Source organism: Camelina sativa, chromosome 8, assembly GCF_030686135.1.
Source record: "Camelina sativa cultivar CO46 ecotype springtype chromosome 8, ASM3068613v1".
Lineage (NCBI taxonomy): Eukaryota > Viridiplantae > Streptophyta > Magnoliopsida > Brassicales > Brassicaceae > Camelina > Camelina sativa.
In genome coordinates, this window is record NC_141887.1 from 2,308,604 (window position 1) to 2,335,747 (window position 27,144).

The 27,144-nt window shown below is 35.1% G+C and overlaps 4 protein-coding genes, 2 long non-coding RNA genes and 1 pseudogene across 13 annotated transcripts; 4 read left to right on the forward strand and 3 right to left on the reverse strand.

The window, feature by feature from the left end:
• Positions 1 to 1,589: 1,589 nt before the first annotated feature.
• On the reverse strand, positions 1,590 to 3,444 carry LOC147939598 (uncharacterized). Its single transcript, XR_015563186.1, has 4 exons — positions 3,051 to 3,444; positions 2,463 to 2,591; positions 2,093 to 2,245; positions 1,590 to 1,976 (listed from the first exon to the last, which is right to left on the reverse strand). It is a non-coding gene; the product is annotated as an uncharacterized LOC147939598 (long non-coding RNA).
• Positions 3,445 to 3,703: 259 nt separating this feature from the next.
• Positions 3,704 to 5,507, forward strand: LOC104705749 (uncharacterized). 2 transcript variants are annotated; one of them, XR_754372.3, is made up of 3 exons: positions 3,704 to 3,840; positions 4,013 to 4,270; positions 4,856 to 5,507. It is a non-coding gene; the product is annotated as an uncharacterized LOC104705749 (long non-coding RNA). The 2 variants fall into 2 exon arrangements; XR_015563187.1 differs by having other exon boundaries at positions 3,724 to 3,840; positions 3,951 to 4,270.
• A 484-nt stretch (positions 5,508 to 5,991) lies between these two features.
• LOC104705750 (uncharacterized) lies at positions 5,992 to 7,120 on the forward strand. The gene has a single exon (XM_010421822.2). It carries the CDS (start codon positions 6,228 to 6,230, stop codon positions 6,969 to 6,971), a length of 744 nt encoding a protein of 247 aa, XP_010420124.1. The 5' UTR covers positions 5,992 to 6,227; the 3' UTR covers positions 6,972 to 7,120.
• Positions 7,121 to 9,408: 2,288 nt separating this feature from the next.
• LOC104705751 (beta carbonic anhydrase 2, chloroplastic) lies at positions 9,409 to 13,184 on the forward strand. The gene is made up of 9 exons (XM_010421823.3): positions 9,409 to 9,790; positions 11,012 to 11,078; positions 11,284 to 11,433; positions 11,521 to 11,569; positions 11,703 to 11,819; positions 11,957 to 12,010; positions 12,361 to 12,446; positions 12,525 to 12,630; positions 12,801 to 13,184. The coding sequence occupies exons 2-9, from the start codon at positions 11,026 to 11,028 to the stop codon at positions 12,963 to 12,965; spliced, it is 780 nt and encodes a 259-aa protein (XP_010420125.2). The 5' UTR covers positions 9,409 to 9,790; positions 11,012 to 11,025; the 3' UTR covers positions 12,966 to 13,184.
• A 1,014-nt stretch (positions 13,185 to 14,198) lies between these two features.
• LOC147939599 (transcription factor WER-like) lies at positions 14,199 to 15,739 on the reverse strand. Of its 2 annotated transcripts, none has more exons than XM_087463480.1 (3): positions 15,515 to 15,739; positions 15,012 to 15,141; positions 14,199 to 14,755 (listed from the first exon to the last, which is right to left on the reverse strand). In XM_087463480.1, exons 1-3 carry the CDS (start codon positions 15,699 to 15,701, stop codon positions 14,419 to 14,421), a joined length of 654 nt encoding a protein of 217 aa, XP_087319606.1. In that variant the 5' UTR covers positions 15,702 to 15,739; the 3' UTR covers positions 14,199 to 14,418. The 2 variants fall into 2 exon arrangements, with proteins under 2 accessions (XP_087319606.1, XP_087319607.1); XM_087463481.1 differs by having other exon boundaries at positions 14,327 to 14,755; positions 15,012 to 15,133; positions 15,515 to 15,709.
• Positions 15,740 to 19,433: 3,694 nt separating this feature from the next.
• Positions 19,434 to 23,235, forward strand: LOC104705754 (L-aspartate oxidase, chloroplastic). Of its 4 annotated transcripts, none has more exons than XM_087463476.1 (9): positions 19,434 to 19,707; positions 19,871 to 19,946; positions 20,274 to 20,431; positions 20,663 to 21,023; positions 21,242 to 21,484; positions 21,565 to 21,621; positions 21,707 to 21,787; positions 21,915 to 21,976; positions 22,065 to 23,235. In XM_087463476.1, the coding sequence occupies exons 3-9, from the start codon at positions 20,292 to 20,294 to the stop codon at positions 23,095 to 23,097; spliced, it is 1,977 nt and encodes a 658-aa protein (XP_087319602.1). In that variant the 5' UTR covers positions 19,434 to 19,707; positions 19,871 to 19,946; positions 20,274 to 20,291; the 3' UTR covers positions 23,098 to 23,235. The 4 variants fall into 4 exon arrangements, with proteins under 4 accessions (XP_087319602.1, XP_087319603.1, XP_087319604.1 ...); XM_087463477.1 differs by having other exon boundaries at positions 19,450 to 19,707; positions 19,889 to 19,946; XM_087463478.1 differs by lacking the exon at positions 19,871 to 19,946 and having other exon boundaries at positions 19,466 to 19,707.
• Positions 23,109 to 26,895, reverse strand: LOC104705753 (pentatricopeptide repeat-containing protein At5g14770, mitochondrial pseudogene; annotated as a pseudogene). 2 transcript variants are annotated; one of them, XR_015564744.1, is made up of 3 exons: positions 23,917 to 26,895; positions 23,777 to 23,836; positions 23,109 to 23,657 (listed from the first exon to the last, which is right to left on the reverse strand). The product of XR_015564744.1 is annotated as a pentatricopeptide repeat-containing protein At5g14770, mitochondrial pseudogene, transcript variant X1 (transcript). The 2 variants fall into 2 exon arrangements; XR_015564745.1 differs by having other exon boundaries at positions 23,750 to 23,836.
• Positions 26,896 to 27,144: the final 249 nt, after the last annotated feature.

The window sequence follows — 27,144 nt, forward strand, 5'->3', positions numbered from 1 at the left end:
AAAAGAAGTAGAACATATCGGGCTGGCGAAGAGATGATTCATGATTGATTCACAAGGAGGAGGTGTTGCTGGGGTCAACCCCTTGTCTTGATTGGGTGGAAATTGCTTTCACGATAACTATTTTATTTATATAAGCCAATAATAACCAAAGGAACAACCAAACCAAGTCTTTGGTTAAAGTAATTAAAACAAAATTCGTTACAAAAAAATTTCTAATTAGCGAAGAAAAAAAAAACTAATAATTTAACTGAAGTCAAATAGTTTTGCATAAGTTTTATTACAACTCACGGTTGATGTTGACAAAATTAAACTTTATTACAGTTCAAAAGAATTGAAGGGGAAAAAAAAAAGAAAAGTTGATTGCAATTTCCTAATATCTTTCTTCGCATGTGCTTGGAAAATAACATGGACAACAATATTCTCAGATTATAATTGTATACTTTTTATGATGGAAATAACTCTTTTCATATATGCTTTAACATATTTAAATGCGACCACAAATATGGGGTTCTTCTAGGTGTAACCTAAAGTATATATAAACAATTAGATATTAATTAAACTAGGTCTATTCGCGTTCTGATTAAATCTATTGTTCAAATCGGACTATATATGCACTGCAGATATTAATTAGTACGAGTGGTTAAAACACGTTATGATGATTAGAATTCGGAATAATCCTTAATTATAAATTGCTTCTTTAATGTTTTTTTAAAAAAATCATAGCTTTTAATAAACAATAACACATAGGTACTGTTCGATACTGGCCCCAAACAGTTCATGAAGCCCAACAGAAGATTTCTAAGAAGTTTATGGTTTAAAGTTTTGGATTTGGCCCATTTTGCCCCAGGAGCAAAATGGTTATTTTATGTAGGGAATTCTAGGTCAGTGGCCCACTATAAATATCAGAGGTTATTGTTAGAGTCTTGGATCCGAAATCTTGGCAATCAGAGAGAAAAGTGCTTTTACATTCGTATTAATTGCGCTTAGAGCTTTGATTGCATTTTCTGTAAACCCTTCTCTCGAATTCTACGTTAATAAAAGGACCAGTTCGATTTATTCTCATTAATATTCGTATTATTTATATTGTCGATTTCTTACATCAACACGTACGTCCAGTATAAGTGAAAAAATTATAATCCACAACTCTACTATGTTCAGTATCCTCGTTCAAACCCTAGTATGTTATGATCCACAACTCTACTATGTTCAGTATCCTCGTTTAAACTCTAGTATGTTCAATATCAATAATCAATGTAATCTGCAAATTCTACAAGAATAAAGCAGAGAATTCAATCTACCATGTGTGTATATAGAAAGAAACTTTCATGCATATATACGTATACTATCTGCTGAGATTGTCTATTTTGAAGAAAAAATTATATATGCTCTAAAAATTTCTCCATACATGAATATACATACGCATGTAGATCAAGAGAACATGCCAATATAATGTTCAATAATGATCTTGTTCGAGGAGATGGATATTAAGAGCAAGATTATCGGTGGGTTTTAATTTTTAGTCTTTTATGTACTGTTGTAATTTTTGATGATTATATTATGTACTGTTTATAAAATAAGAATCCTTGAGATTATAATTAAAATCATCATCTCCAATGGTAGGAAAAAATTTTGAGTCTCTTATTTTTTTAAATCTAGTTTTTTGAATCTAATCTCATTCAACTTCATTAGTTATGAATGAACAAACAACCAAAACAACATTGAGCTTTGATCCAGCAAGGACAATTCATACACTTCATATTAAGGTGAATTACCTCAGTTGCTTCGGCAGGCTTCCTGTTCTTGCTTGGGTTCATCAGTCTTGATGTTGTCTTTGATATTTTTACTGTTAGCATAACCCGTCACCCGTCACCCATACTGTTAGGGTGACTGGCCAGCCACTCTGCCCATCAAGCGAATCGCTAGTACCCAACTCAGCGACCAAGAAAGTCATGACATGATCTGGTTGACGATGCATCCTGATTTTTTTCAATGCAGATAATATATATATGTCATAAGCCATCAAAATATACAAGTATTTTTAATTATGATTAAACAAATTTGAAGAGGAAGACAAGGAGGGGTTTGCTCGTACGTCTTGCAAAGGTTCATAAAGTTGTCAAACACTATCTTCTTTGTCCCTTCACGAAGAACCTCATGAGGTCTCATAATTGTACGACGCCTATCTCCAGCAAGCTCCGGATTATATTCACGGAGAATGTTAAAAACTCTACCAAGAACAGGAAGCCTGCCGAAGCCATAATAGTAAAAATATCAAAGAGTCAGCTATATATAATGGATGTGGCATTGTTAGGGGAAGTGAAGAGAAGAGTTAAATCATGAACAAAGAAGTGAGAACTATGTCTTCTCACAAACTCTCACGACTCTTCAACATTGTAACACAGAATCAGAAATCTCCGGTTTTGATCTCAGACCAAGAAGCAGCCAAAAGAATCACGGCGTACCTGTTGGAGAAACCAATCATCAGAAAGCTTCAATCGAATCCATCACTTCTCTTCAATTTGAATCCGAACGTAACCCGTATAATGACTAACCTACAGAGCATGATTCTGCTGTTGAGAAGGATCACCTCCCTAGAAACAACAGCTGAGATATATTAGATTGAGGAAGAACCAAATAGAATAAAAGAGAGAATGACTTCTATTTCATTAGACTTATAAGGCCAGAGAGCTTTTAAATAAGGCTACTCAGTGGACTAGCTGAAAACAAAACTAACAAAGGAGCAAAGCAGCATTCTGCAATTCACAACTTTGACTAAAGAGAGCTTTAAAATGATGGGAACACAATAACGTATCAGGCCAACAAACAAAACTTTGCTCACTCGCTCGAGTTATGTGTAGCCACCAAACTCGAAATATCAAGTCACCAAATTCAAATGTCACAATCAACAGATGATGAACAAAAAGAATCAGAATCAATCATAACCTTTTCGAGATCAAACTACAGACACAATATTGCAGTTTCACAGCAGTTAAAGAGCAATCTAATCAGAATTAGATGACACAACAAAAGTGAAGATAGAAAATTTTCACCTTCAAGACCTTGAGCTTCATGTTCCCGTAGACGAGACCCAAACCAAAAGCCGAAGCAGGAGTCACCTGATCAATCAAATCGAAAAAAAAACTCGTTGAATCACACAAACACTTAAAAGAAAATGAATCAGAGCTGTTATTTTCTTGAGGCTTGCTATGTTAGCTAATTTTCTAACAAACATCACATAACCCTAATTTGCGATCGAAAATCAAAGAATCCTAATCATAAAACACTAATCACGATTCCAAGCCCTTCCTCTGATTCCAGATCAATCAATTCCAAACCCTTCCTTCTGATTCCAAATTCCTTTGTCGTTTCAGCATATCGCGAGAGAAAGAGAAAGAGAGGAAAAGAAATCGAGTTTAGAAGATTTTTTTTTTCTTTTGTATTATTATGTTCGGCCAACCAAAAACAAGACATGTAGCGTCTCTTAGAACAAAATCGGGTATACTATATAAGAGCATAGCCACTAGTAATTTTTATTGGGTTGCTGAAACAATTTCTAACCCAAAAATAAATCAAAAACAAAAAAAAAGCCCCAATATGCTGAGAATCGTTGCTCAGACGAGCATCGGAAGAACCCTTGAAGCACGATACGTGGCAACTTCTGATTGGGTGTTGCTTAATTATAAAAAACAAATTTTTTTTTCTCATTTTTCTTCTTTCTTTTCGCGACAATCTCTCTTTTTTTTTCTCTCTCGACTAAAGGCGATTGGCATGCGATTAACCTCAAATCTGTAGAAATTAATCGATTCACCATCACCACTTTGTCTGTTCCCGATAAGAATGGTTCCTTCTCTTCTCTTCTTCCTTTCTCTGATCTTTGTTATGTCTCCAAACCTTAATCCTCTGATTTACATGTTTGTTTTTCTTATTAAAATGGAAATTGGCTGATGTAGTTCTTGGATTCGACTTAGTGGATAATTGGGTATGAATCCATCGTTATTTTTCTAATTTGCAGGAAGAGCTTGGTGAACCTTCGAAACAAACTGCGGTTCATTGTGGTTGAGATCCTCATTTACTTCCGCTGATGGTTGCTGCTATATCTGTCCCTGGACCTGAGAATGTCCCTGGTTCTGCTCTGAACGAGGAGAGTATGCAGGTTAGGAAAGGTATCTAAGTTGCCTGGTGGATTTTAGTTTGCATTGTTTGCTTGGAAATATCCCAGCTCTGTGATCTTAGTTCTCCTTGGCTCACGCGGCACATCATAGATTCATAGGTACACTTCTTAAGCTCTTATCTTGCATTTGATTGGATATAGATTTGAGATAAATATAGGGATTTCATGTTGTTGATGCTACTGTTTGGTTCTTAGTTTGAATGACTTGGTCTAAGTTCTGGTCTTAGTTTGAAATCGACTGATTTCAATGTTTTTAGATAATAAACATGAAAAAGAGCTATTCAACATATATGTTTTCCTTTCTGTTTTCTTTTCTTTGTAAAAGCTGAATTCCCAAGATACATTTCTGCAAGAAGAAGTGAACATGTCAACTCTTATTGTGACTAGCGTACATGTATCTGTTTGTTTGTGTTATGCAAGTTCTGTCACAAAAGCTAAGCTTTTTTAGTTTTGGTTGGTCTGTTAGTGAGATTGTGTTTTCTTTTGTGATACTACTTACCAGGACTCGTCATTGAAACGTTCTGCAGTTATGAATTGCTTCCGAGATATATAAACTTAGATGGCGTTGTTATACTTGTTGCCTTCAAACACGCGATTAGGCATTTGAATGTAGTGAAACCGAGATTCATTGTCTGCAAGTGTCATCATAATATAACAGACTCTTACATGTTTACTTTTAACCAGGAAACAAAGATGTCAAGCCGCACAACGATTGTCTGCAAACGATTGCTCTGTTTTTGCTTTGGTTTGTTATGTATCAAGAGACCTGATTATTTTCCAAGAACTTGTCGGCGAAGTTACAAGTTCTTGTACACAAGAACTTGGTAAGAGTTTTGGGTTGGTGTAATAGCAGAAACTTGAGAGCTTTGGTTACAGAGTGGACTCAAGGAGAAACTGTTGAGACTTGGTTAAGTTCTTCATCGGCTATGTCATGGAGAAGAAGGTTAAGAGTGGTTTTAGGAGTTGTAGAAGGTATTTGTTATCTATCAGATCAATGGCCTGAGATTACATTTGATCTCAGCACAAAAGTGTTTTGTTATCTGATGATGATCAAGAGCCTTTGATTTTTCATTTCAAAATTGGAGATGGGAACAATTCATCAACAAGTAAGGGCTCTCTTCTCCTGAGAAAAAGACCATTTGATCAGGTTAAGCAAGCCATTAAGCTTGAGCAATCCATATGGGTTGCTCCATTGGCCATGGTCTAAGAGGCTCCCTTAATTTTTTTCTTTTCTTCTGAATTATTTTTTTGCTTCAAAACACTAAAAACTCCTCTAAGAGTCTACCGATGGGGAATGTCTAACAAGTGGACTAATTAATGCTTGTTTTGTTATGCCGAACTTGAGTCGAACAAGAATGCATAACATAGTAGATAATAATAGTATGGAGGATCCATTAAAAAATACTCCTTCTGTTTCAATATAATGTTTGAAACAAACAAAATTTGGAATTATAAAATCATCTAACAGTTAAGTCGACCAAATATAATAATTTGGTATATATGCAAAAGTAGTTGTGATTTGGAAATTACGTTCAACTTCAACATAATCAAAAATTTTATAAAACTATGGTGTATCTTTTTAAGATTTGCTCTTGTTGGATTCAAGCATGGCGGTAGCTATAAACAAATGTAACAATAATGTATTTCATTTGTCTTTTTTTTTTTGTTTAACCATTTTTCCCGTAAAACTTTATAATCTTCTGTGTTTTTTTTTTTATAAAATGTCTCCACCAAGTCGTCAGCCTTGACGCGGCAATTCCTAAAAACACGATGATTATTATTTTATAAAAGGAAAAAAAAAGTAACTAATCCTTAAACAAAAGACAAGAAATATATTACGTTTCCTTGTCAAAGCCGCCTCCTCTTGGTGCACAAGTAAACCAACTGTACATGATCACATCTATATATACGTAAACACTTACGCAGGCACATTCGAATCACATATATTTTATATATATACACAATTACACACAGCAGAGTCAAGTCGTCTCAAGTTTATGAACAGAGTCAAGAATACAGAATTTATCACACATAGCAGCAGCGAAGAGCATATATCATGACAATGCAAGATTTATCCTCTACGGTGTCATTTAGCCCTAGCTTCAGTTTCTACGCCTCCGGTGACCTAGTCGAAGCCGCCGTTAGAGTTGTCCGCGAGTCCGAGAGTTATAATTATTCCGTTAATCTTGAAGGCGAAAACGACAAAGAGTTCCAGTTCGAAACATTACCGTTAGGTGACGAGAGCTTCTTCCATTTCCCGACGACGACTTTGAAGCGATTATCCGATGATGATGACGTGGCAGCAGGTCGAGTCACGTCTAAGAATCTTTTCTACGGTGGATGGAGTGTTGATCCGCCTGTATCTTCGCCGTCTCAATCGCATTCATCGTCGGATTTTGACGATTTTTCGGAGAACTTGTCTCCGAGAAGATGTTTCTGGAGTCCGATCAGGTCTCCGGCGAGAGGAGATGGCTTGAAGACGAAGAGCAAATCCTCCAGCGAGCCGAGACGGTGTCGTTTCAAGGAGCTTCTGAGGAGAAGCCACAGCGACGGAGCCGTCTCGACATCGAGCGCATCCAAACGGTGCAGTTTCAAGGATCTTCTAAGAAGAAGTCACAGCGACGGCGGCGGTGGCCAGGGGTCTTCGAGTTCGACAAGCGGTAATGGCTCGCCGGTAGTGAAAGGGAAGAATAAAACGGTGTCGTATAAACCTGAAGTGGTTCAGAGAAGAAAGTCATATTTACCTTACAGGCAAGATTTGATCGGCGTTTTCGCCGGGATGAGCAGATTCCGTCATTAATTAAAGTTTAAGCATCTCCTAATTTTTTATTATTACCTCAACTGATTAATTTACAAAGAGGTCCTTGTTTGCTTATAGTTTTTCGTTTTTGACCATGTAAGACTTTTTTTGGTGCTATTTAAACTCCAAATATACTTGTGTTTTTGACATTCCACACTTTGCCATGTGTAAAGACTTTCGAGGAAACAGAGTGTTCACGAAAGGGAGCGTTCTTCCCAGTGACGTTCTTGAAGAATTCTGTGGCGATTCATTGTCACACAAGCACTAATTCAGTCCATCGGTCGTCTAGGTTGATTTAATTTTGAATACGGATAGAATGTGCTGATGATTAGGTCATTGGTTATGATATATTTAGTAGATTAAGCAAGAGATTCTGACATAGACTAATGTTGTGAACTTGTTTTGCATGATTAACGAAGCATGATTGTCGCTACTAAACAAGTAAATATTGACCGTTAGCGTAACTTAGTTTTGGTTTCGGTTTAATGATTGTTTCTTTCTTGGATCTATCCCCACTTTCTTCGCAATGATCAAGAAAATACTTTTTTTTTCATTTGATTAAGTTTAGTGGCTGCGAGGAAGCAGAAGGTCTATTCGTCAAGTCTAGATTGCACTTTGCTAGTCAATTTTTGTTAATCAAACTATACACACTTTTGAACATTTCAATGTGGAACTCTCTTTATGTATCAAGTGTTATGGAGTCTTTTTTTTATGACATTCCCTCTTGACTTCCAAGTTCCAAAATAATAACATTATTTGACTAGACAAATTAGTTCCTTTCAGTGAGAACATCCTCTCTTCTACGTTTAGTCGTCCACTTGTATTGTGACTAGTCTCCACTATAGGTCAGGAAGTTCCTGGAAACAAGGTTCACTTTAGTTAGATGAATACATGTATCAAAAAGTTCATGACAAGCTATGGTTTAGATGCCTTATCCTGAGTAAGTGATCACATTTATTTTTCTCTTTTCAACATCAACAAACACACATTTTCTCTTTTTTATGTTTTTTTTAACCGTTTCAAAAAGATTATAGAACAGGTATCTGTTTCTTGCTCGTGCTTCCAAAGGCTTAGTTTAATAATGATTGGTCAAGCCCGGTTTATCTTAGCTGGCTTTTCTTCTTTTTCTATCTGAATCAATTATACAATGTCTCATGATACAAATATTAATCAAAATCTTATTTATATGACACATCCTCATCTCTCATTTCCAAAAGGTAAACTCACTTACTCCTAATGTCTTGTGAAATTCATTATTGATATTCGTTTAACTGAAACAAAGCAAGTAAGTAAAGACAAGGCCTCGGGCGCCATCGTTCTTTTTCATAGTTTTGTCTGACATAATGATATGGGAGTGTTGACATGTTGCATGAAAATGTCGACATAGTTTCTTCATCCTCCCACACATTACATATAAGTAGCAAATCAAACCCTTTGCACATTCCAAATTTCTCCTCTCTCCCAAACCTAGCGGAAGTAGAGGCTAGTAATGTTTTTGTTTAATCGACTAATCATTAAGGCGGGAAATACGGAAGAAGTCAAGTTGCATGCATAATCATAAAATGTAGAGAGTGTGTTAGTTTCTTTAATTTTTCCTTTCGCTTAGTTCTCTTTTTTATTTTCGCCATTAGTTACAGTTTCTTCCTTATACATACTTGATAGAATAACTTCATGTTTGTAAACAATCTATGCAAAGAGGTTTTGCTCTCATGTATATAGTGCACTTTTTGTAACCAATTTGCTCTACTTTCATGTTCCTTGCTCTGTAAACTTTGCACCCTTTCGGGCTACAGTTTCTTCAAATTTAAATGGCTCATCAGACTCGGAGACTGCTTTCTCATCTGCTTCAAAAGCTACAAAACAGGTAAAATATAAACATAAATTGATCCGTACGTGGTGTTTATTTGGATAAGGTTATCAAAAATATATTCAAGTATAGCCTTGTTTTGATGATAGGATCTTATCCTCTACATAAAATCCACACCCATCAGTCTCTTCTACATCTCTGTACCACTAGTTTTTTTTCTTCTTAATATCCGAGAAAATTTCAACTTTCAGTAAATTATAATTTCTTCCTTACGTTTAAACCAATTCTTGTTATAGGCTTATAGCTTAGCGGCTATATAAAACATTAGTGTGATAACTCACACTCAGATATGGTGAGACCAACATATAGTTTCCAAATAACTTGTTGATAGACCAGTAACAACAACATATATAATCTAAAGATACTTTGGTCTACCAATAGTGAAATGATCTGTATATATTGTCTGCGACGACATAAGAAATAATTGGATGTAATTAATTACTAAGCAAATCCCATGAATTTGATTCATTGTTTTGGCTCATGGTACACCTTTAACCTCTTACTTTAACCAAAACCGCCTAGTTTAGTGTTTCTTACGTAGATATAGATGGATATGCATATCCCTCGAACAATCACATAATATCAAAACTGGATAATAACATTTAAATAAGAATTGGGGGAAAAAAGTTTGAGAGAAGTTCCACCACAAGAAAAGAAAGAGACTTTTCTATTCACCTCACCTTTCGCTTTCCTTATCTATGACTATGAGACCCCGAATGCGGAAAGCCCATCTCCCTTTATTTAATTAGCTAGTCTTCATATAACAAAGATTTTACATTAATTATAATTACTAGGGATATTTACTCTTCATATATACTTTGTATTATAAATATCCTTCGCTCTTCGTCCCTCTCATCGCCTGTCTCTTATCTTCCTCTCTTCTCGTTCCGTTTATCCGCAAACGTAGCCTCTGTGCGCTGCACCTTGTTTCAGTCATCACCACCTCAATTGGGTATAGTATATTATATACAATCTCCTCTCCCTTTCTCTCTCTTATATATTTAATCTGTGTAAGGATTTCAGTACTTGCTTCTTTAGTAAGTAGGGATATATATATACACTAATGTTCATATATATATATATATACGTACTAATGTCATATACATGCGTGTTCCTTAATTTGTTGGTCAATCACGTTAGAGAGGTTAGTGCGAGTGTACGTGTAAAGTAATTTCGCTTCACTTCCAAAAATCTTGGAACATACTTCCATTTCTCTCTACCTGTCTTGATAATTAAACAATCCGTGTTTTTTTTTTAACGTAATGAACGAGGATATTAGATTAGAAGATAAAAAATACTCAGAATCTTTGTAGCGAGGGAAAAAAGAAAGAACTAAAGCAAATCCATTCAATAAAATTTTAAAAATCATTACTATGAAAAAGCCACATTCCCACTATCTAAAACTTGACCCATCACATTCTTACCTCTCAAGTCTTACCTCTTAACCATTCAAATATCTCACATTAATTATCCATATTACATATTTAGCCATGACAAAAATTACACGTGTCTAGATATTTGTACTAAAATGTAGTACTATATGTTTTGCATAGGTGGGTTCATAAAAGTATTGTTGTGCACTTGTGTTGTGGTTCATCTTCAAATCTTTAAAATCTAGTACTTAGTACAACCAGATCCGGTCTCTCTGTTTCCGGTCTAATTATTCGCTAGTTATAGTTAACTAATGGCCATATTATGTGTGAGTATTCTTTATTTCTTACAATTTAAGTAAAATAAAGAAATAAATCCAAAGTTATAAGTTATAATCTTTAGATATGGAATTAAATCCAAAGTTATAAATTAGAAAGATAATGTAAAAGTATATGTATAATCTTAAATGATTTAATTAATTCTTTATAAAAAATGTTGACTACAAATACTAATTATTATATTTCCAAATTTGAGATAAAATAATTATATTAATTTCAAATAGATGATTTTTCCTGTTGTCAAAAAGTATTTCAATAAATACATGTACGTAATAAACAAAAAAAGCTATATATATATATATATATATATATATATATACAAGATACAAGTCATATTTTTCTCTCATCTTCTCTCTGGTTAATTACCTTTTTTAGAAAAGGTAAAATAAAGTTGCATTTCTGGTAATGAAGAGAAATGTATTTTTTTTAATAAATAATTTGTGTTGGTCAAATAACTTGCACAGAAAACTGAGAAGGCATGGGAAACGAATCATACGAAGACGCTATCGAATCACTCAAGAAGCTTCTCATGTAAGTGAATATTAGAAATGTAGAAAACCATGCAATGAAAGACTTTTGTAAAATGGGAGGCTTAATTATATACTTGGAAATTAATTATTGGTTTTAAGAAATTGGGGTTTTTAATCAAAATAGGAAGATCAGGAAAAAATAAATGGAGTTATTATTTTAGTTTCACAACGTTTTTTTATCGTGTAACAATATAATATGCGGGCAGTGAGAAGGATGAGCTTAAGGATCTGGCTGCGGCCAAGGTGAAGAAGATCACTGCGGAGCTTCAGACAGTCTCGTCGTCTGACAGCAAAACTTTCGATCCTGTCGAACGTATTAAGGAAGGGTTCGTCACCTTCAAGAAGGAGAAATACGAGTAAATAATTATTTCATCTCTCCCTTCTTCTTAATTTTTTTTGTTAAGTGTATAATTTGGTAATATTATCAAGTCATTTCATTGCAGGACGAATCCTGCTTTGTACGGTGAACTCGCTAAAGGTCAAAGCCCAAAGGTAAATAAACATAATAAATAAACAAATAAAAACAAACTCAAATCAAACATACATGCTGTTGTATATCAGTATAGGTTTAGATTTATATATATTGTATATATGGTCATGGTAGTATATTATGAATTGTGTGCAGTACATGGTGTTTGCTTGTTCGGACTCACGTGTGTGCCCATCACACATACTAAACTTCCATCCAGGAGATGCCTTCATGGTTCGTAATATCGCTAACATGGTTCCTCCTTTTGACAAGGTAAACACTTTCTATTATATACATCACGGATGACGGATTATTAATTCTAGAACATTCTGACTCAAACGGAGTGTTTGACTTTGACTTGACATAAGAAGGCATGACGAGGCTTTTCTGTTTTTAATATATAATTGCAGGTCAAATATGCTGGAGTTGGAGCCGCCATTGAATACGCTGTCTTGCACCTTAAGGTCAATCTCTCCCGATATAAATTTATATATTCTTCTATCTTTAGACTGCTTTTTGTGATTTTTTTAAAACTTGCTTGATGCATAGGATGCATGTTACTATGTTAGTTTATATTAATCTTACATATTAGTTGGTATGACATGACATTTATAAATGGATGGTACGATGAGAAAAACACATGTAATAGACGTAGTTATGGAGTCGGGAATCCAAAATTGCGGGGATACGTAATGGTCCTTATTGGGCCGGGTTGTGTTTAGTGTGTATACGTATTGTGAATTTGTGATTAATTGATGTGAGTATATCCATCAATACATATAGATTGATGTTTAATGGAAATTTATGAATGTAGGTGGAAAACATTGTGGTGATAGGGCACAGTGCATGTGGTGGCATCAAGGGACTTATGTCATTTGCTCTTGATGGAAACAACTCCACGTAATATTTTTTGTTTTCTTATAATGAATTTATATAATTATATAGGATATTGTGATGATATGTCTACTTTAATTGCAGTGATTTCATAGAGGATTGGGTCAAAATCTGTTTACCAGCAAAGACAAAGGTTTTGGCAGAAAGTGAAAGTTCAAAATTTGAAGACCAGTGTGGCCGATGTGAAAGGGTACGTATATTCTCCATTTAGTTTTTCACTTAAACTTTAAATATTCATTAGAATATTAGTTAGTCAAATTATTTATAACTCGTTTTATGCTTATAATGTCATTATTTTTGAACAACAATGTCATTATCTTAATCGCAATGTCTTCTAATATAAATGTATGAATACTGCAGGAGGCAGTGAATGTGTCACTAGCAAACCTATTGACATATTCATTCGTGAGAGAAGGGGTTGCGAAAGGAACACTTGCGTTGAAGGGAGGCTACTATGATTTTGTTAATGGCGCCTTTGAGCTTTGGGGACTCCAATATGGAATTTCTCCCGTTCATTCTATATGAAACAACACATCACCATCACCATTACCACCACCATGATCATCATAATCATCATCATCACCAGCATCATATCGTTATCAATCATCATGATCACCATCATATAATTTCTGTTTGTAATTGTAATGCACCTTTACTTGCGATGAGCTTCTTTTCCTTCATCATGCGTCTTATATGAAATAAACAAGGAGATCATATAAAATCATGGTTATTAATTTTCATAAATATCATTGCTTTTGTCAGTTAAACTTCTTTTGTTTTCATTAATTTGGTTTGATTCATAACATGGGAGGATAACAAATTCGTAGAAAATTTATAATATTCATCAAATGAAAATTGCAACATGAAAAATATGTAATTTATTGAATTGCGAGATGAAAAAAAAAATGTCAATTAGACATTTTCAACAAAAATGTTAAAACAATTGTCTAGATTAGAGATATGGCTACCATACTACACCAAGATTGATCTGGAAAATTTTGGGAATCATCAATACCTCTTCATCTTCATTTTACATGACTTACATGTCCCCATGTAGATCATCAACAACCCTCCACTTCGAATACAGCTCCATATGTAAGTAGTATCATGCATTGCAGTATATAACTGTCTGAGCAATTAAAATCAAGGAGGGAGTAGGGGGGACAAGCCTTCAAATAACATAATAAAAATCAAAGACAAAGAACATAAATTAAACTATTAAGATGGGGGGACAGCTTTGTCATAGAAATTTATATTAGAATTTTTTAGGGAAGTGTGAATATTTGACCCATTATATTGTCTGACCACTATTAATTTTTTTCGTTTATAGTTAAGTATATCGTCAGGGCAATCAAGGTTTGTGTCTAATTTCTCATTTAAATACAACGTTAGTTAGTATCGATTTTGACTATCATCGGCATTTGAAAATATTATATACTTTCTTAAACTAAGGTGAAAACGTATAATATAATTAGTAATCAAATAACATGTACTAGTTTCTGTATCCATTTATGGCTTTCTTCTTTTCAAATTTAGATAAGATTAAAGATGTACATTATCTCAAACTCAAACTCAAAGTAAAACAAATACATTGTATACAACTCCTAGCCTACCGTTATCTTTAGAGCTTAGACAATTAGACTCTTTTAGTTTTAGCTTATAACTTGAACCAACATTTAACAGGTTTATATGAACACCTCACACAAAATTATCCAAATACATGTTTGTTTGTTTGTTTTTTTGCTTTAGGAAAGAAAGTCAAGAAACAAATATAACATTTATATATGCATAGAGTTTTAAGCATATACATTTAACCCAAGACAGACGTCCAACTAATTAAAAGACTTAATTAGCCAATCATACACTACGACATCAACAACTTTTAATCTAAGATTGTTGATGTATTAGTGTTTGATCAGCTTTGAGGATAACAAAACATAAACGATCAATACTAAAAAAACAACAAAATTAACACACATCAAAAACAGTGTCCGTCTATAAAATCCATCATGTTGGTGAGTGTACTTAGCTCAAACTCATCCTCATGAACCCAAAGTGAACTCAGGTAGTTGCTTCCTTGACGATCTTCTTGAATTACATCTCCGAGAATATTATTGTTACCGTCGATATTCGTGATTTTCGTTGCTTCTGATGTTTCAGTAGGATTTGGGAGATTGATCTGATAAACAATATCACCATTGCTCTGTTTGGTTTTCGGATCTTTGATTCCTAGTTTCTTACTAAGATGCGTGTTCCAATAGTTCTTCACTTGATTATCCGTTCGACCCGGCACTCTTTTAGCAATTAAAGACCACCTATAATTAAACACACATATTATAATAATATATAGTACTTTACTCACTAATTATCATGTGAAAGTATTTTATTGAAAGTTAAGAGAACAAAAACATGTGTTACCAAGCAAGCTTGAGAAGTCAATCACGAATATTTATAACTATTTACAGCCATGAAAAATGGATAGGAATGTATTAATGATTAATTGAGTAGATAAAAATAATTTTAAGTAAATATTTGTTTTTGTTAACAAAGTTAAATATAACGAAAGTATACCTATTACCAAGCAACTTGTGGAGCCTAATGATAAGATCTTCTTCTTGCTCGGTGAAATTGCCTCTTTTCACATTTGGGCTGAGATAATTCATCCACCTCAATCGACAACTCTTTCCACATCTCTTCAAACCTAATAGACATATATACATACAAACTTATTCATCTATGAGGATCTTCATTCATTTTTTTTTTTTGAAATGTAACCCACTATCTTAAGTACATCATCAAATTCACTCATTAACAGTAACTAAAATTTAGAGACGCATGATATTCCAGTTTCAACAACTAACGAGAGGATAATATAGAGTTAACTTATGATTAAGGCATGCGAATCTAAAGCAATAGAATTTATACAACCCTTAACGTTAAACCATTTTTGTGACAAAAAATAAATCATATATAATGTTGAGTTTTGCCCCCACCCAAACACCAAAAGAAAAAGAGAGAGAGAGAGAGAGAGAGAGAGAGAGAGAGAGAGAGAGAGAGAGAGAGAGAGAGAGTACCAGTCTTTTTGGCAATACGATTCCAATGGCCTTTGCCATGAGCTTTGACATAATCCATGAGGACCTTGTCTTCTTCTACTGTCCACAAACCTTTCTTGTACTCATTGTTTCCCTCTTCTCCAGTACTACTTACTTTCTTTCTCATTCTTTTTGTTTCCTTGGAAAATAGACGAGAGAGAGAGATCATAAAAAGAGAGAGATAGATAAAGAGGTTCAGTGAGTAGTTATTCGATGGAGTTATTAATACTAGTACTACAAGTTCAGAACCTAGTGGAATATTTTATGTATAAAGTATAAAGATAATACGTGAGTATTTAATAACGAGATATATAGGTATAAATACAAATATTAATGATTAGAAACTTATTAGATAATGACATATAAATGTATTGATTGTGTCTAGCATGTAATGATGATTGTAAATAATAATGGACTTCTGAGTTCCAAGCTGGTAATTTACTGATCATACAGATTAGTTTAATGACTTAATCTAGATTTCCCACTAAAACATGAAAACATGGACCGCTTAAGATGGTCTTGGGGAGCACAAAAATCACGTGTATGTTCTAAAAGATTCGGTTTTGATCTTAGAGCTCTTTCGGCATCGAAGTTTCATGTGTCAGGCTAGTCTTTAAATATTTTCTTTAATCTTGATGAACTGAAATAAATTATAAAGAGATATATTAGACAGAAAATATGTTACACCATTCTTGTTCTACATTCTCGATCATAAAAAAATCCCACATGAAGATGGAAACCCAAAAGAGTTTGAGGACTAATTTACAAAATCTAAAATATAACCAAGTTACAAAGGTTGTTGCTGCAACGTTTTGAAGGTAAAGATCGATACTAACCGGCTATTATCAATGTCAAAATAAAAGTTATTCAAATGAGATCCTTTATCAGGAATGACCTCGAAAAAAATGTAATGAATAATACATATTTTTATTTTGTAAAATGACACCATAGGACCAGCGTCCGGGAATCTTTGATTCGTGTATTACACTAGTCATGACAGTTAACAATACTAGTATTAGTAGTAATATTTTTGCGTTATATTTTAACTGGCGTGTGAGAGTTAGGAACTTAGGTTATGGAGATATTTAATTAGAAGATGATTTTGACTCTCTTGGGATTAGGATTTTTCACGGAAAAGTAAAACAGTGTTATTATTGTAAGAAAGAAAGAGAGAATAGAAGCTCCCTCTCTTGTCATTTAAAATATCTTGATCTTCGTGCCTCACCAGACGTATCTTGTTATGTTTATGTGATATATTTTGGGGGATTAATTATAAATAGCATTTTCGATACATAGTTTATTTAATTCAGAATTTCTTTTGTTAATATTTTTTCACATCTTCTTTTGTTGATTTACTTGTCAAAAGAGGAGGTTTTCCCATTGACTATGTCAGTAATTATCAAAACAATTTGACATTATATCAGTGATTGTCAAAAGTATCAATTTTAGTAGTGTATATATGATAAGTATTATTTTCTGCAATTAATACAACAAACAATAGTAATTAATGTTAAATTCATAATTAATGTTTTCATAAATTTAGAGTCTGCTGCGTAGAAAATCTGAATGGTCTATTTGGGAAATGAATGATATTTGGAAATTTATTTTGAGAAACTAAGATTTTTGTAAAAGAAAAATAGAGGCAAAGGATATAGCTGGCACATTTAAAAATTTAGACATATTAAACCCTAAACGCTAGCTGGGGGTTGTGTCAATAAGAGAGGTAATAATTTTCTGCAACATTTCAATGTATAAAAACTACTGTAGTATCTTTGAGAAAAAGAAAAAAAACTACTGTAGTATCTATATTCTAGTAGTTGTCAATAAATAAATCAAACCATCTATTTTTCTCTTCTTCTTTTTTTTTCAAAAACAAAACAATAATCACGTCGTAGAAAAAAAAAGTATCAAAGAATTTGATGGACACTATATATATATCATTCTAATCTAGTTTGATTTTTTTAGTTCAGCTTTTTTTTGTGTGGTTTTCCCAAGTCTTATTATCGTATTATTTTTCGTATTCGTTCGTTTGATTGTCAGGGACGCGTTCATCAAATTGTTTATCGGAGCCCAAAAAAAATCTTTATCAGCCCATTTATAATTTTGTCGGTGAACCACGGCCCATATGTGACTTTCGAATAAACAATATCATAAAATTTAAATAGATTTTTTTAGTGAATTCTAATAAAATACTTAGCTTTCCAAACCTCGCCTGATTACCTCATTTAGATTACGTGGTAATTACTTCATTCTAAATATGTACAAAAACACAATCGAAACGTGACTGACAGCTGAAGTGATGAAATTCTCTCCCTATTGGGTTAATCTTACGTTGACTACAATCTGGCCAATCCTAAACTGAGAAACATGAATTTGATATATACAATTTCATCACATTTAGGTCGTCTAACTATATTAGAGAATCTGACTTAGAAAGAAACCACGATTCTTTTACAAACCCTCATAAAGATTCGAATATTTTTCTAGTAACTATTTAAGTTGTACATTTTTAGTAAATCTTTAGATACTTTTTTTTTTTAGGTTTGCGTCATTTAACAAAAAGTCTTGGCATGTTTATTTATGAACTTGTTTAAACCTACCAAAAAGTCCGTTTTAAGCTACATTTGATTTTGACAATTGACTAATTATTCTGTTTTTGATTATACTCTATGCTAGTAAATTCGGATCTATTTTGCATTGTATAATATATAAGTATATAACACACACACCATGCATGAGATCATTAAGTAAAACAAAAGCAATTGGAACAAAAGCAATTGGAAAAACCACAGACTTCTCTCGATCGGCTATTGACAATAGAGTTTAGAGTTATAGGAACGTGGGAAAAATTATGATAGCCATTCATTCATTCATTCAGATGCCAACCATTCCTTTAGAAATTGCATAAGATCTTTTGATTATTTTTTTAAACATGTTGTCATTTGAATGGCTATCATAATTTGGTCTTTTTCTAGATAATTTATAAATCATTGGTTTGTCTTTTTCAGTTGTCCGATGGAAAAATTCAGAAGCCATCAAATATACTCCCTCTATATTGGAATATATGATGTTTTAGAAATTTATCTTGTATTACAAATATTGATTTTTTGTATTTTTCTAATTAATTAATGATATCAAATTGTAGATCTCAAGATTCACTAATTTAAGAATTTAAAATTTTGATGAACTACTATTGGTTAATAATTATAAGAAATATGTTTTTAAAAATAAAAATATATTTATGACTAAACATTGATTATTTTCTTAATCTTTGTGAAAATCTTGGAAAATCATTCTTTCTAATATAGAGGGAGTATAAAAGAAAGACTCAAATTAAAAGAAGACTCCAAAAATTATATTTCCTAGGAAAAAAAAAAACTTTGTGGCCGTTGGAGAAGTCATTGGCCACTACTCATGGAAGAAAAAAGTAGTGAGAGTCTTTATTTTTATTTTTCCATGATTGTTCTTCTTAGTGATATCATGCTTGGTGCATGCGTTAAAACACATCAGGCCCGGCTAAAGTTTTTGGTGAACGTGGTGCAATTTTTTTTTTTTTTTTTGATTTTTTTAGGTGTTAATTGTAAATTTCATAAATTTAGGACCATTTTTATCAAAATATTGAATATTGAGAACTCAAAACCTTATAATTTTTTTTAAAAAATGCAACCGCATTAACGCTCTAGAAACACATTTAATTTTAGTTTGCGTTATTTATTTTAAAGAAAAAAATGGACCTAACAATATGCATTAATACATTAAAAAATTTTAAAAAATAATATTCAAAATTTTATGAACCACAAGGCTGTGCTTTTGTAGGGTAAATGTCTTTATTCATGTGCATACACGTGTAGAAGAAAAAGATGGGAGTTATTCAACAATTTTTATTATGTTACAAAAATCTATTTATTCAAAGTTTCAAACTACTATCATCTCACTATTTATTATATTTGGAATTAAAAAAAAAAAAAAAACAGAACAAGGCCTATAAAAAGTAAAGAGAGATCCCAAAAGGCCAAAAGCATAAAGTGGAAAAAAAGAAAGAATAAAAAAAGAAGAAGAAGACCACACCACTTGCACTTGTGTTGTTGTTGGGGGGCGGCTCATTACACACGAAGGAGGAAGGCGCGAACTTCAAGGTCGCTTCTCGACGACCAAACCAAGCAACCAACACTGTGGTGGGTGCATTTCTTTCTTCTTCTTCTTCTTTGACGGAGTGAAGAGTTCTCTTTTTTTTTTCTTTTTTTTTTTTAAAAATCGATATTAATCATCCTCTCTGTATACTTTCCGAAAAAGTTGGTGTTTTTATTAACTCTGAATCACGTTCTATTGAATTCCCAGATTTTTTTCAACACTCAGGGTCACGGGTTCTTCGTTTTCGTGCTTGGGATCAGCAAAAGGGCTTCCCTGTGATTCCGTACGGTTTCTGTGTGTCTTCATTCATTACTTACATTTCCCACTTTTTTTGGGGATTTATTCAGACATAATATTTTTGTGTGTGATCTACACTACACATAGTTTCCATTTTTCTTCGTCTACTCTGTTTTTAAAATTCCAGAATTTGGACACCGCTTCTGAGATCTATCCTTGTTCGTATCGTATTGTATCATTTGTTCATTTCAGATCTTTCTATGCATTTTTGTATTTTGAGGATCTATGCATTATTGAATTTTGATTCACGTTATACAGAGAGCATGTTTGGTGTTTTGTTTGATTCTTTTTTTTTTCTGTTATGTTTTTGTAGGAGCTATAAAGGTCGGAAATGGCGGCTTATGTTTCTGTTGGAAACATTCATGCTTTCTATCTTGAGGGGCAGGTACACAGGGAACAAAGTTACCGACAAGATTCATGGAGTTCTGGCTTTTCTTCCAGGACAAATCCATTCAAAGTCCCCTTTTCTTGGTAATCACTTTTTTTCAAACCTTTAATCCCAAATTTTGTCACTTCTGTGTACCATTTGACATTTTTATTAGATCCATCATGATTCCCATTTCTGTTTTTGTTCTTTGTTCTCATGTAGAACTCATCCACTTCTATTTCCTATTCCAAAGTCCACAGCTTTTTTTTGGTTTTTGTTTCTTTGAATAGTTAAGACTTATCAAACTTTTTTTTTTTTTATCTTTGTGTGCATAGGTCAAGTGGCGTATCTAAGGCATTAAAATCTGGGAGATGTGGTTGTTATTCTCGAGGTGTTTCTACAAACAGTGAAAGCTCAAAACTTTGTGGAAGTATCAAGGCTGTTTCCGCATCTTCTTCGACAAAATATTATGATTTCACTGTGATTGGAAGTGGAGTGGCCGGTCTGCGTTATGCTTTAGAAGTTGCAAAGCAAGGGACAGTTGCAGTGATTACCAAAGACGAGCCTCATGAGAGTAACACAAACTATGCTCAAGGTGGTGTTAGTGCAGTGTTATGCCCTTTGGATTCTGTAGAAAGTCATATGCAGGACACAATGGTCGCCGGTGCTCATCTTTGTGATGAAGAAACCGTAAGAGTAAGTCCACTGTATCCTGCATTGTTATGTGCTGTATGCTGTTCATTGCCTGAGAAACTATCTGATACATGCTTGTGTTAGTAAGCATTGTAGTGGATGTAGCTGTGTCGACAGTTTTGCAATAGTTCTTAAGTCACTAAGCTAGAGAGCTAACATATTAAAAAGAAAGATGGTCCAAACCTGTCTCACTGTTTCACGGTCTGAATGTCATTTTTCAGGTTGTGTGTACAGAAGGACCTGAAAGGATCCGTGAACTGATTGCGATGGGAGCATCATTTGATCACGGCGAGGATGGAAACTTGCATTTGGCAAGAGAAGGTGGTCACTCGCATCGTAGGATCGTTCATGCAGCTGATATGACAGGAAGAGAGATTGAGAGAGCTTTACTTGAAGCCGCACGTAACGATCCCAACATATCTGTCTTCAAACACCATTTTGCAATCGATCTGCTCACTTCTCAGGTTCCATTTCACACCTCTTGAAAAACCAAATTGCCTCTGATCAATCGCCGTATCAGATCAATCTTTTTCTATCTAAACAGGACGGTTTGAGCACAGTTTGTTATGGTGTTGACACTTTGAATATCAAAACAAATGAGGTACACAAAGATATCTTGCTTCTGGCGGTTTGATTATTCGCCTTGTAGCTTAGTTTGTAATTTGAAAAATCTCATGTTTCTTCAGGTGGTACGCTTTATATCGAAGGTGACACTGCTTGCTTCAGGTGGAGCTGGGCATATCTATCCATCAACCACAAATCCTCTGGTAATATTTTCTTTAGCTTAACTACAAAACATTGTATCAGTAGAACGAATGAGCAGGAGTAGCATAACATTAAAAAGTTTCTGATATATTTTTCTCCATTTTTATTATCTACTTGGTTTTTGTATAGGTGGCTACTGGAGATGGGATGGCTATGGCTCATCGAGCTCAAGCTGTGATCTCAAATATGGAGTAAGTAAAAACTCCTAAAGAACGCCAAAAGAAGTTTGTTGACAATGAAACTCATAAGTTGGTTTTTTGTTATGTTGTATTTGGTAAGGTTTGTGCAGTTTCATCCTACTGCCTTAGCCGACGAAGGTCTTCCCATCAAACCACAAACCGCTAGAGAAAACGCGTTCCTCATCACTGAGGCCGTTAGAGGTGATGGTGGCATCCTCTACAATCTAGGAATGGAGCGATTTATGCCCGTATACGATGAGCGAGCTGAGCTTGCTCCAAGAGATGTGGTAGCAAGAAGCATTGATGACCAGCTCAAGAAACGGAAAGAAAAGTATGTGTTACTTGACATAAGCCATAAGCCGAGAGAAAAGATTCTTGCCCATTTCCCCAACATAGCTTCTGAATGTCTTAAACACGGTCTGGATATCACCCGTCAGCCTATCCCGGTTGTCCCTGCAGCTCATTACATGTGTGGAGGAGTTCGTGCTGCTTTACAAGGCGAAACCAATGTCCTTGGATTGTTTGTAGCAGGTGAAGTAGCGTGTACCGGTCTCCATGGGGCAAACCGTCTTGCTAGTAACTCGCTTTTAGAAGCCCTGGTTTTCGCGAGACGGGCAGTTCAGCCTTCAACTGACCTCATGAAACGCACAAAACTTGATCTAAGCGCATCAGAGAAATGGACAAGGCCTGTTGTTGCGACAGCTAGATCGCTAGGAGATGAAGTACTATCAAAGATTATAGCTTTGACTAGAGAAGTGAGAAGAGAGCTTCAGGAAGTGATGTGGAAGTATGTTGGTATCGTCAGATCAACCATTCGGCTCAACACGGCTGAGAGGAAAATCGCAGAGCTAGAAGCGAAATGGGAAACGTTTTTGTTTGAACATGGATGGGAACAGACAGTGGTAGCTCTTGAAGCTTGTGAGATGAGAAACTTATTCTGTTGCGCTAAGCTTGTAGTGAGCAGCGCCCTAGCCAGACATGAAAGCCGCGGTCTTCATTACATGACAGACTTTCCTTTTGTGGAAGAAAGCAAGCGCATTCCGACAATAATTCTCCCGTCTTCTCCTACAACAGCTAGTTGGAGCTCAAGGCGGTTACAGAACATACGCAGCAGCTCACTTGTTGATTGTTAAAACTGCAGGAGTTTGTTCTTATTTGAAGCCAATCAATTCTGTTACTTGTATTCATATGAATAAACTTTGGCATTCAAAAGAATACTCTGATTCTGACACTGTAATACAAAAGAAAATAAAGTATTCATCTGAGATAAACAATTATTGTGACAATACATCTTTCAAACCCTTTGCTATGGTGTATATTGATGACTTTCTGAGCAAAAAGAAACAAACGTATACTGTATGTGGATTTCCCAAGCAAGAAGCAGGACTGAGAACAGTCTTGTCTTCACTGACTCCATATCCTCAGTTTCTTTCTTCTGAGTAAACCATTCCAGAAGCTTCCATCATTCTCCTGAGGAAATCACGAGCTCCAAGCTCGGGTGTGGCTTCCATTATCAGACCAAACATGAATTCATTCTTCCTGTCTTCTTTAACTCGACCTGAATGCGATCTGTGAAGGCTGCACAGAGAAGCTAAAATTTCTTCTTCAATGCCGCTTTAGAAACCAGCCTAGTTACTTGTTCCATCCAGAGACCAGATAGGTCAATAGTCTGCAGCCGCCAGTCCTGTTTTTGCTACATTAAAATTCAATGGATATATTCTCAGTAAATAGTCTTGGCTTGTGTAACTCGTTTAAACAAAGAACAAAGATATCTCAAAACACAACTCAGGAAGTATGGTGCCATAATCTAACCCAGTTGCGGAATTCACAATTGCTTAGATGTCCAGTTTGAAGCCAGATCTGCTATTATATCTGAGAAAATGAAACATTTGAGTAAAGCTGCAACTGAATATTGAAGCGAGATTAGGATTAGAAGGAGGAAACAGAATTACCCGGTTCACGAATTTGAGGAACGAGCATTCTTTTTCTTGTAACACTCCTTTAAGAATCTTTCAGCATCAACCTTCATTCCAGGTTTAGAAAAAGCAGCACTTATCCAGTGAATAGTTTGACTACACGGAATATATCCCTTTTCTTCGATCATCTCTTTTAGCAATCCTTTTGCCTCTGCCAAGTACATTGGTTTTCTATTCCACTCAACTTCTGGATGAGTGCAAAGTCTGCACAAACCAGATATCATAGTACAATAAGTCGAAGTGTTGGGGCTCACTCCTCTCTTACCCATCTCCTTCATTAGCTCTCTTGCCTGAAGCATCTTCCCAACTTTAGCAAATTCACTGATAAGCACATTATAAGTGCTGGTTTTTGGTACCAACCCATCCGCAATCATCTCACAATATATCGTCATACTTTCTTTCTTATTCCCTATCTTAGCCTGACCAGAAATTAAAGCATTGTATGTAAAATCGTCAGGACGCATACCTCTACTCTTCATCTCACTCAGCCATTTGTCCACCTCTTTTATTAGCCCAGCATCAGAAAGACCTCTTATTATAGTATTATAGGTTACAACATTCGGGGATATTCCTGCTTCCAACATAACGGAATATGTCGAAAGAGCTTTTCCTACGTGACTGCCCACGAAGTACCCATGCATAAGGGAATTGAACGTCACAATATCAGGAACAAAGCCTCTCACTTTCATTTTCTCCATAACCATAGCTGCCTTTTTCGTCATACCTAGTTTGCACAGAGTTGAAACGAGAGTGTTGTAAACTTGCCTACTAAGTTTAATTCCATAACGCAAGAGTGTCTCGTGAGTTTCAAATATAGCGTCAGCTCTTTTATGCCTTGAACACGTGTCGAGAAAAATTCGATACGTCGTTAAGTTAGGATGGATTTCCATAAACACCATTTGATTCAATATGTCAATTGCTTCCTCCATTTTACCCTTTTCACATAGCATTCCAACCACAATATTGCAACTCATCAGACTCGGTTTTATTCCACAACTCTTCATCTTATCCCAAAGCTTAAGGATACCATCCAAATCCCCTAGCTTTCGTTGTGAATTCATCATTATGTTAAATGTAGCAACATCTGGTTCTATACCCTTCTCTGTCATTCCTTTGTAGGCCCAGTCAGCTCCGAATTTGCCAAACTTCAACAGCCCACTGATTAAGACATTGTAAGAAACAACATCCCAGGGCATCCCTTTCTCTTGCATTTCTTCAGCCCAAGAGAGAGCAGCTTCTTCGTCTCCTCCTTTGAAGAACACATCAATTAAAGATGTGTAGTTAATATGATCCAGTGTCACTCCTTTAGATACCATGTCTTTGACTAATCCCCTAACTTCCTTACTCCTACCAATTCTCTTCAAGTGGTTCACCAGAGCATCAAGTATGTAGTTGTTTTCCTCCACCCCAATCAGCCTCATCTCCTTACTCATTTCAATAGCAACTTCTTCTTTCCCTGCCTTAAACAAGCCATCAATTACTGTACCATAAGTAAAACCATTCGGCACAACATTTTGGTCTTCCATTTTCCTCATAAGACTAACAGCTTCTTCGAGCATCCCTTTCTTCACATACCCGTTTATCATACTAGAGTAGGTTACAACATTCGGAAGAACACTTTTCTCTAACATCTGCGTCATGATAAATTCTGCACTGCTTATATCACCCGCTTTGCAGAACCCATCTACCAAAGCCGTATATGCAACCACATTTGGAACTTGGTTATCTTCCAAAAGCATCTTAAATGTTTTCTCAGCCTCCCTAAGGTCTCCAACCTTAAACAGACCATCCATCAAAACAGTATATACAACTAAATCTACAGGAATCCCACGCACAACCATTTGACTGTAAAGAGCCAAAGCATGGCGGTAACTTTTTGCTTTAAATAACGAATCAACAAGAGTAGTATAAGTTACATGGTTCGGATATACACCCATCTCCTCCATTTCCCTCAGTAACAATCCCGCTTCCAGCATTTTCCCGTCTTTGCACAGTCTGTTAACAATCGAACTAAAAGTAACCACATCCGGATCAAACCCACTCATAACCATATCCCTGTAAGCTTCTTCAATGGCATGGAGATTGTAGTAAGAGCTTATGAGTATAGTATGAGTGACAAGGTTTAGTTCCGAGATTTCGTCAACCAAAGCCTTGGCTCTAGCAAAGTTCCCAGCTTTACAAAACCCATCAATCAGAGTATTGTAGCTAACCGTATCAGGCATTACGCCTTTCTTCACCATATCAGATAGAAACTGATAAGCCTCGTCAACCAAACCATGTTCACACAAACCCGAAATCACAGTGTTATAAGTAGCAGTATCAACGCCGATGACTCTATTTCTAAGTACACTAATCGCAAATCTCAATTGACCAACTTTGCACAAAGAATGAATCAACACATTGAGAGCAAAAACATTTGGAGAAACTCCACAAGTTATCATCTTGCTGTAAATCAACGATACCTGGTCGCGTACCAAATCATTGACACTGAAACGATGAATCAGACTATTCCAGAGACGCGAATCCGGAGCAACGCCGAAGTTGCACATCGCAGAGAGCGTCCTCGCTGCTCCGTAAAGCCTCCCGCAGCTTAAGTAGAGGTGAAAGAGTGTGCGAAAGAGAGAAGCGTAAACCTTATTCTTGTTAGGAGCTGGTAAATCTGGGACGAATCTGTGTTCTGTGATCAGGAAGCAAGTCTCTTCTCTTCCAGGGAGTTGGGGTTGTTTGATTGACGAGAAAGAGCGGTAATTTGATGAGAGAAAGAATCTGTATTTTGCCGTATAGTTATTCCAAATCCTTATCATTATCATCAGCAGATTGATTGGAGTTCATCTAAATCTCCAACAGAGACACTTGCAAGCTCTCATGGCGTCTGCTTGTGACGACGACGCATCGTTTACCCCCACAGACGAACTGAGAAAAGAGTTCCGAAGCTCGACGACGAGGTTTAAGTTCAATAACACGACGTCGTTTAGGAGACTCAGAAAATGACGGGGCCTATATTAATGGGCCTGTTTGGGCTAGATCTAAATTAAGCTTTCACGCTTTCGCTACATTCATTAGAGGAGTAATAATGCGATGATGCTTTAATTCAAGACTTATCCAAAACATATAACGTTAACAAACAACTAGATACTATCATTATTGCATTTTAGATATTAGTAGAAATTTTGATTATTTTATTAATAGTTAGAAAATTGTATA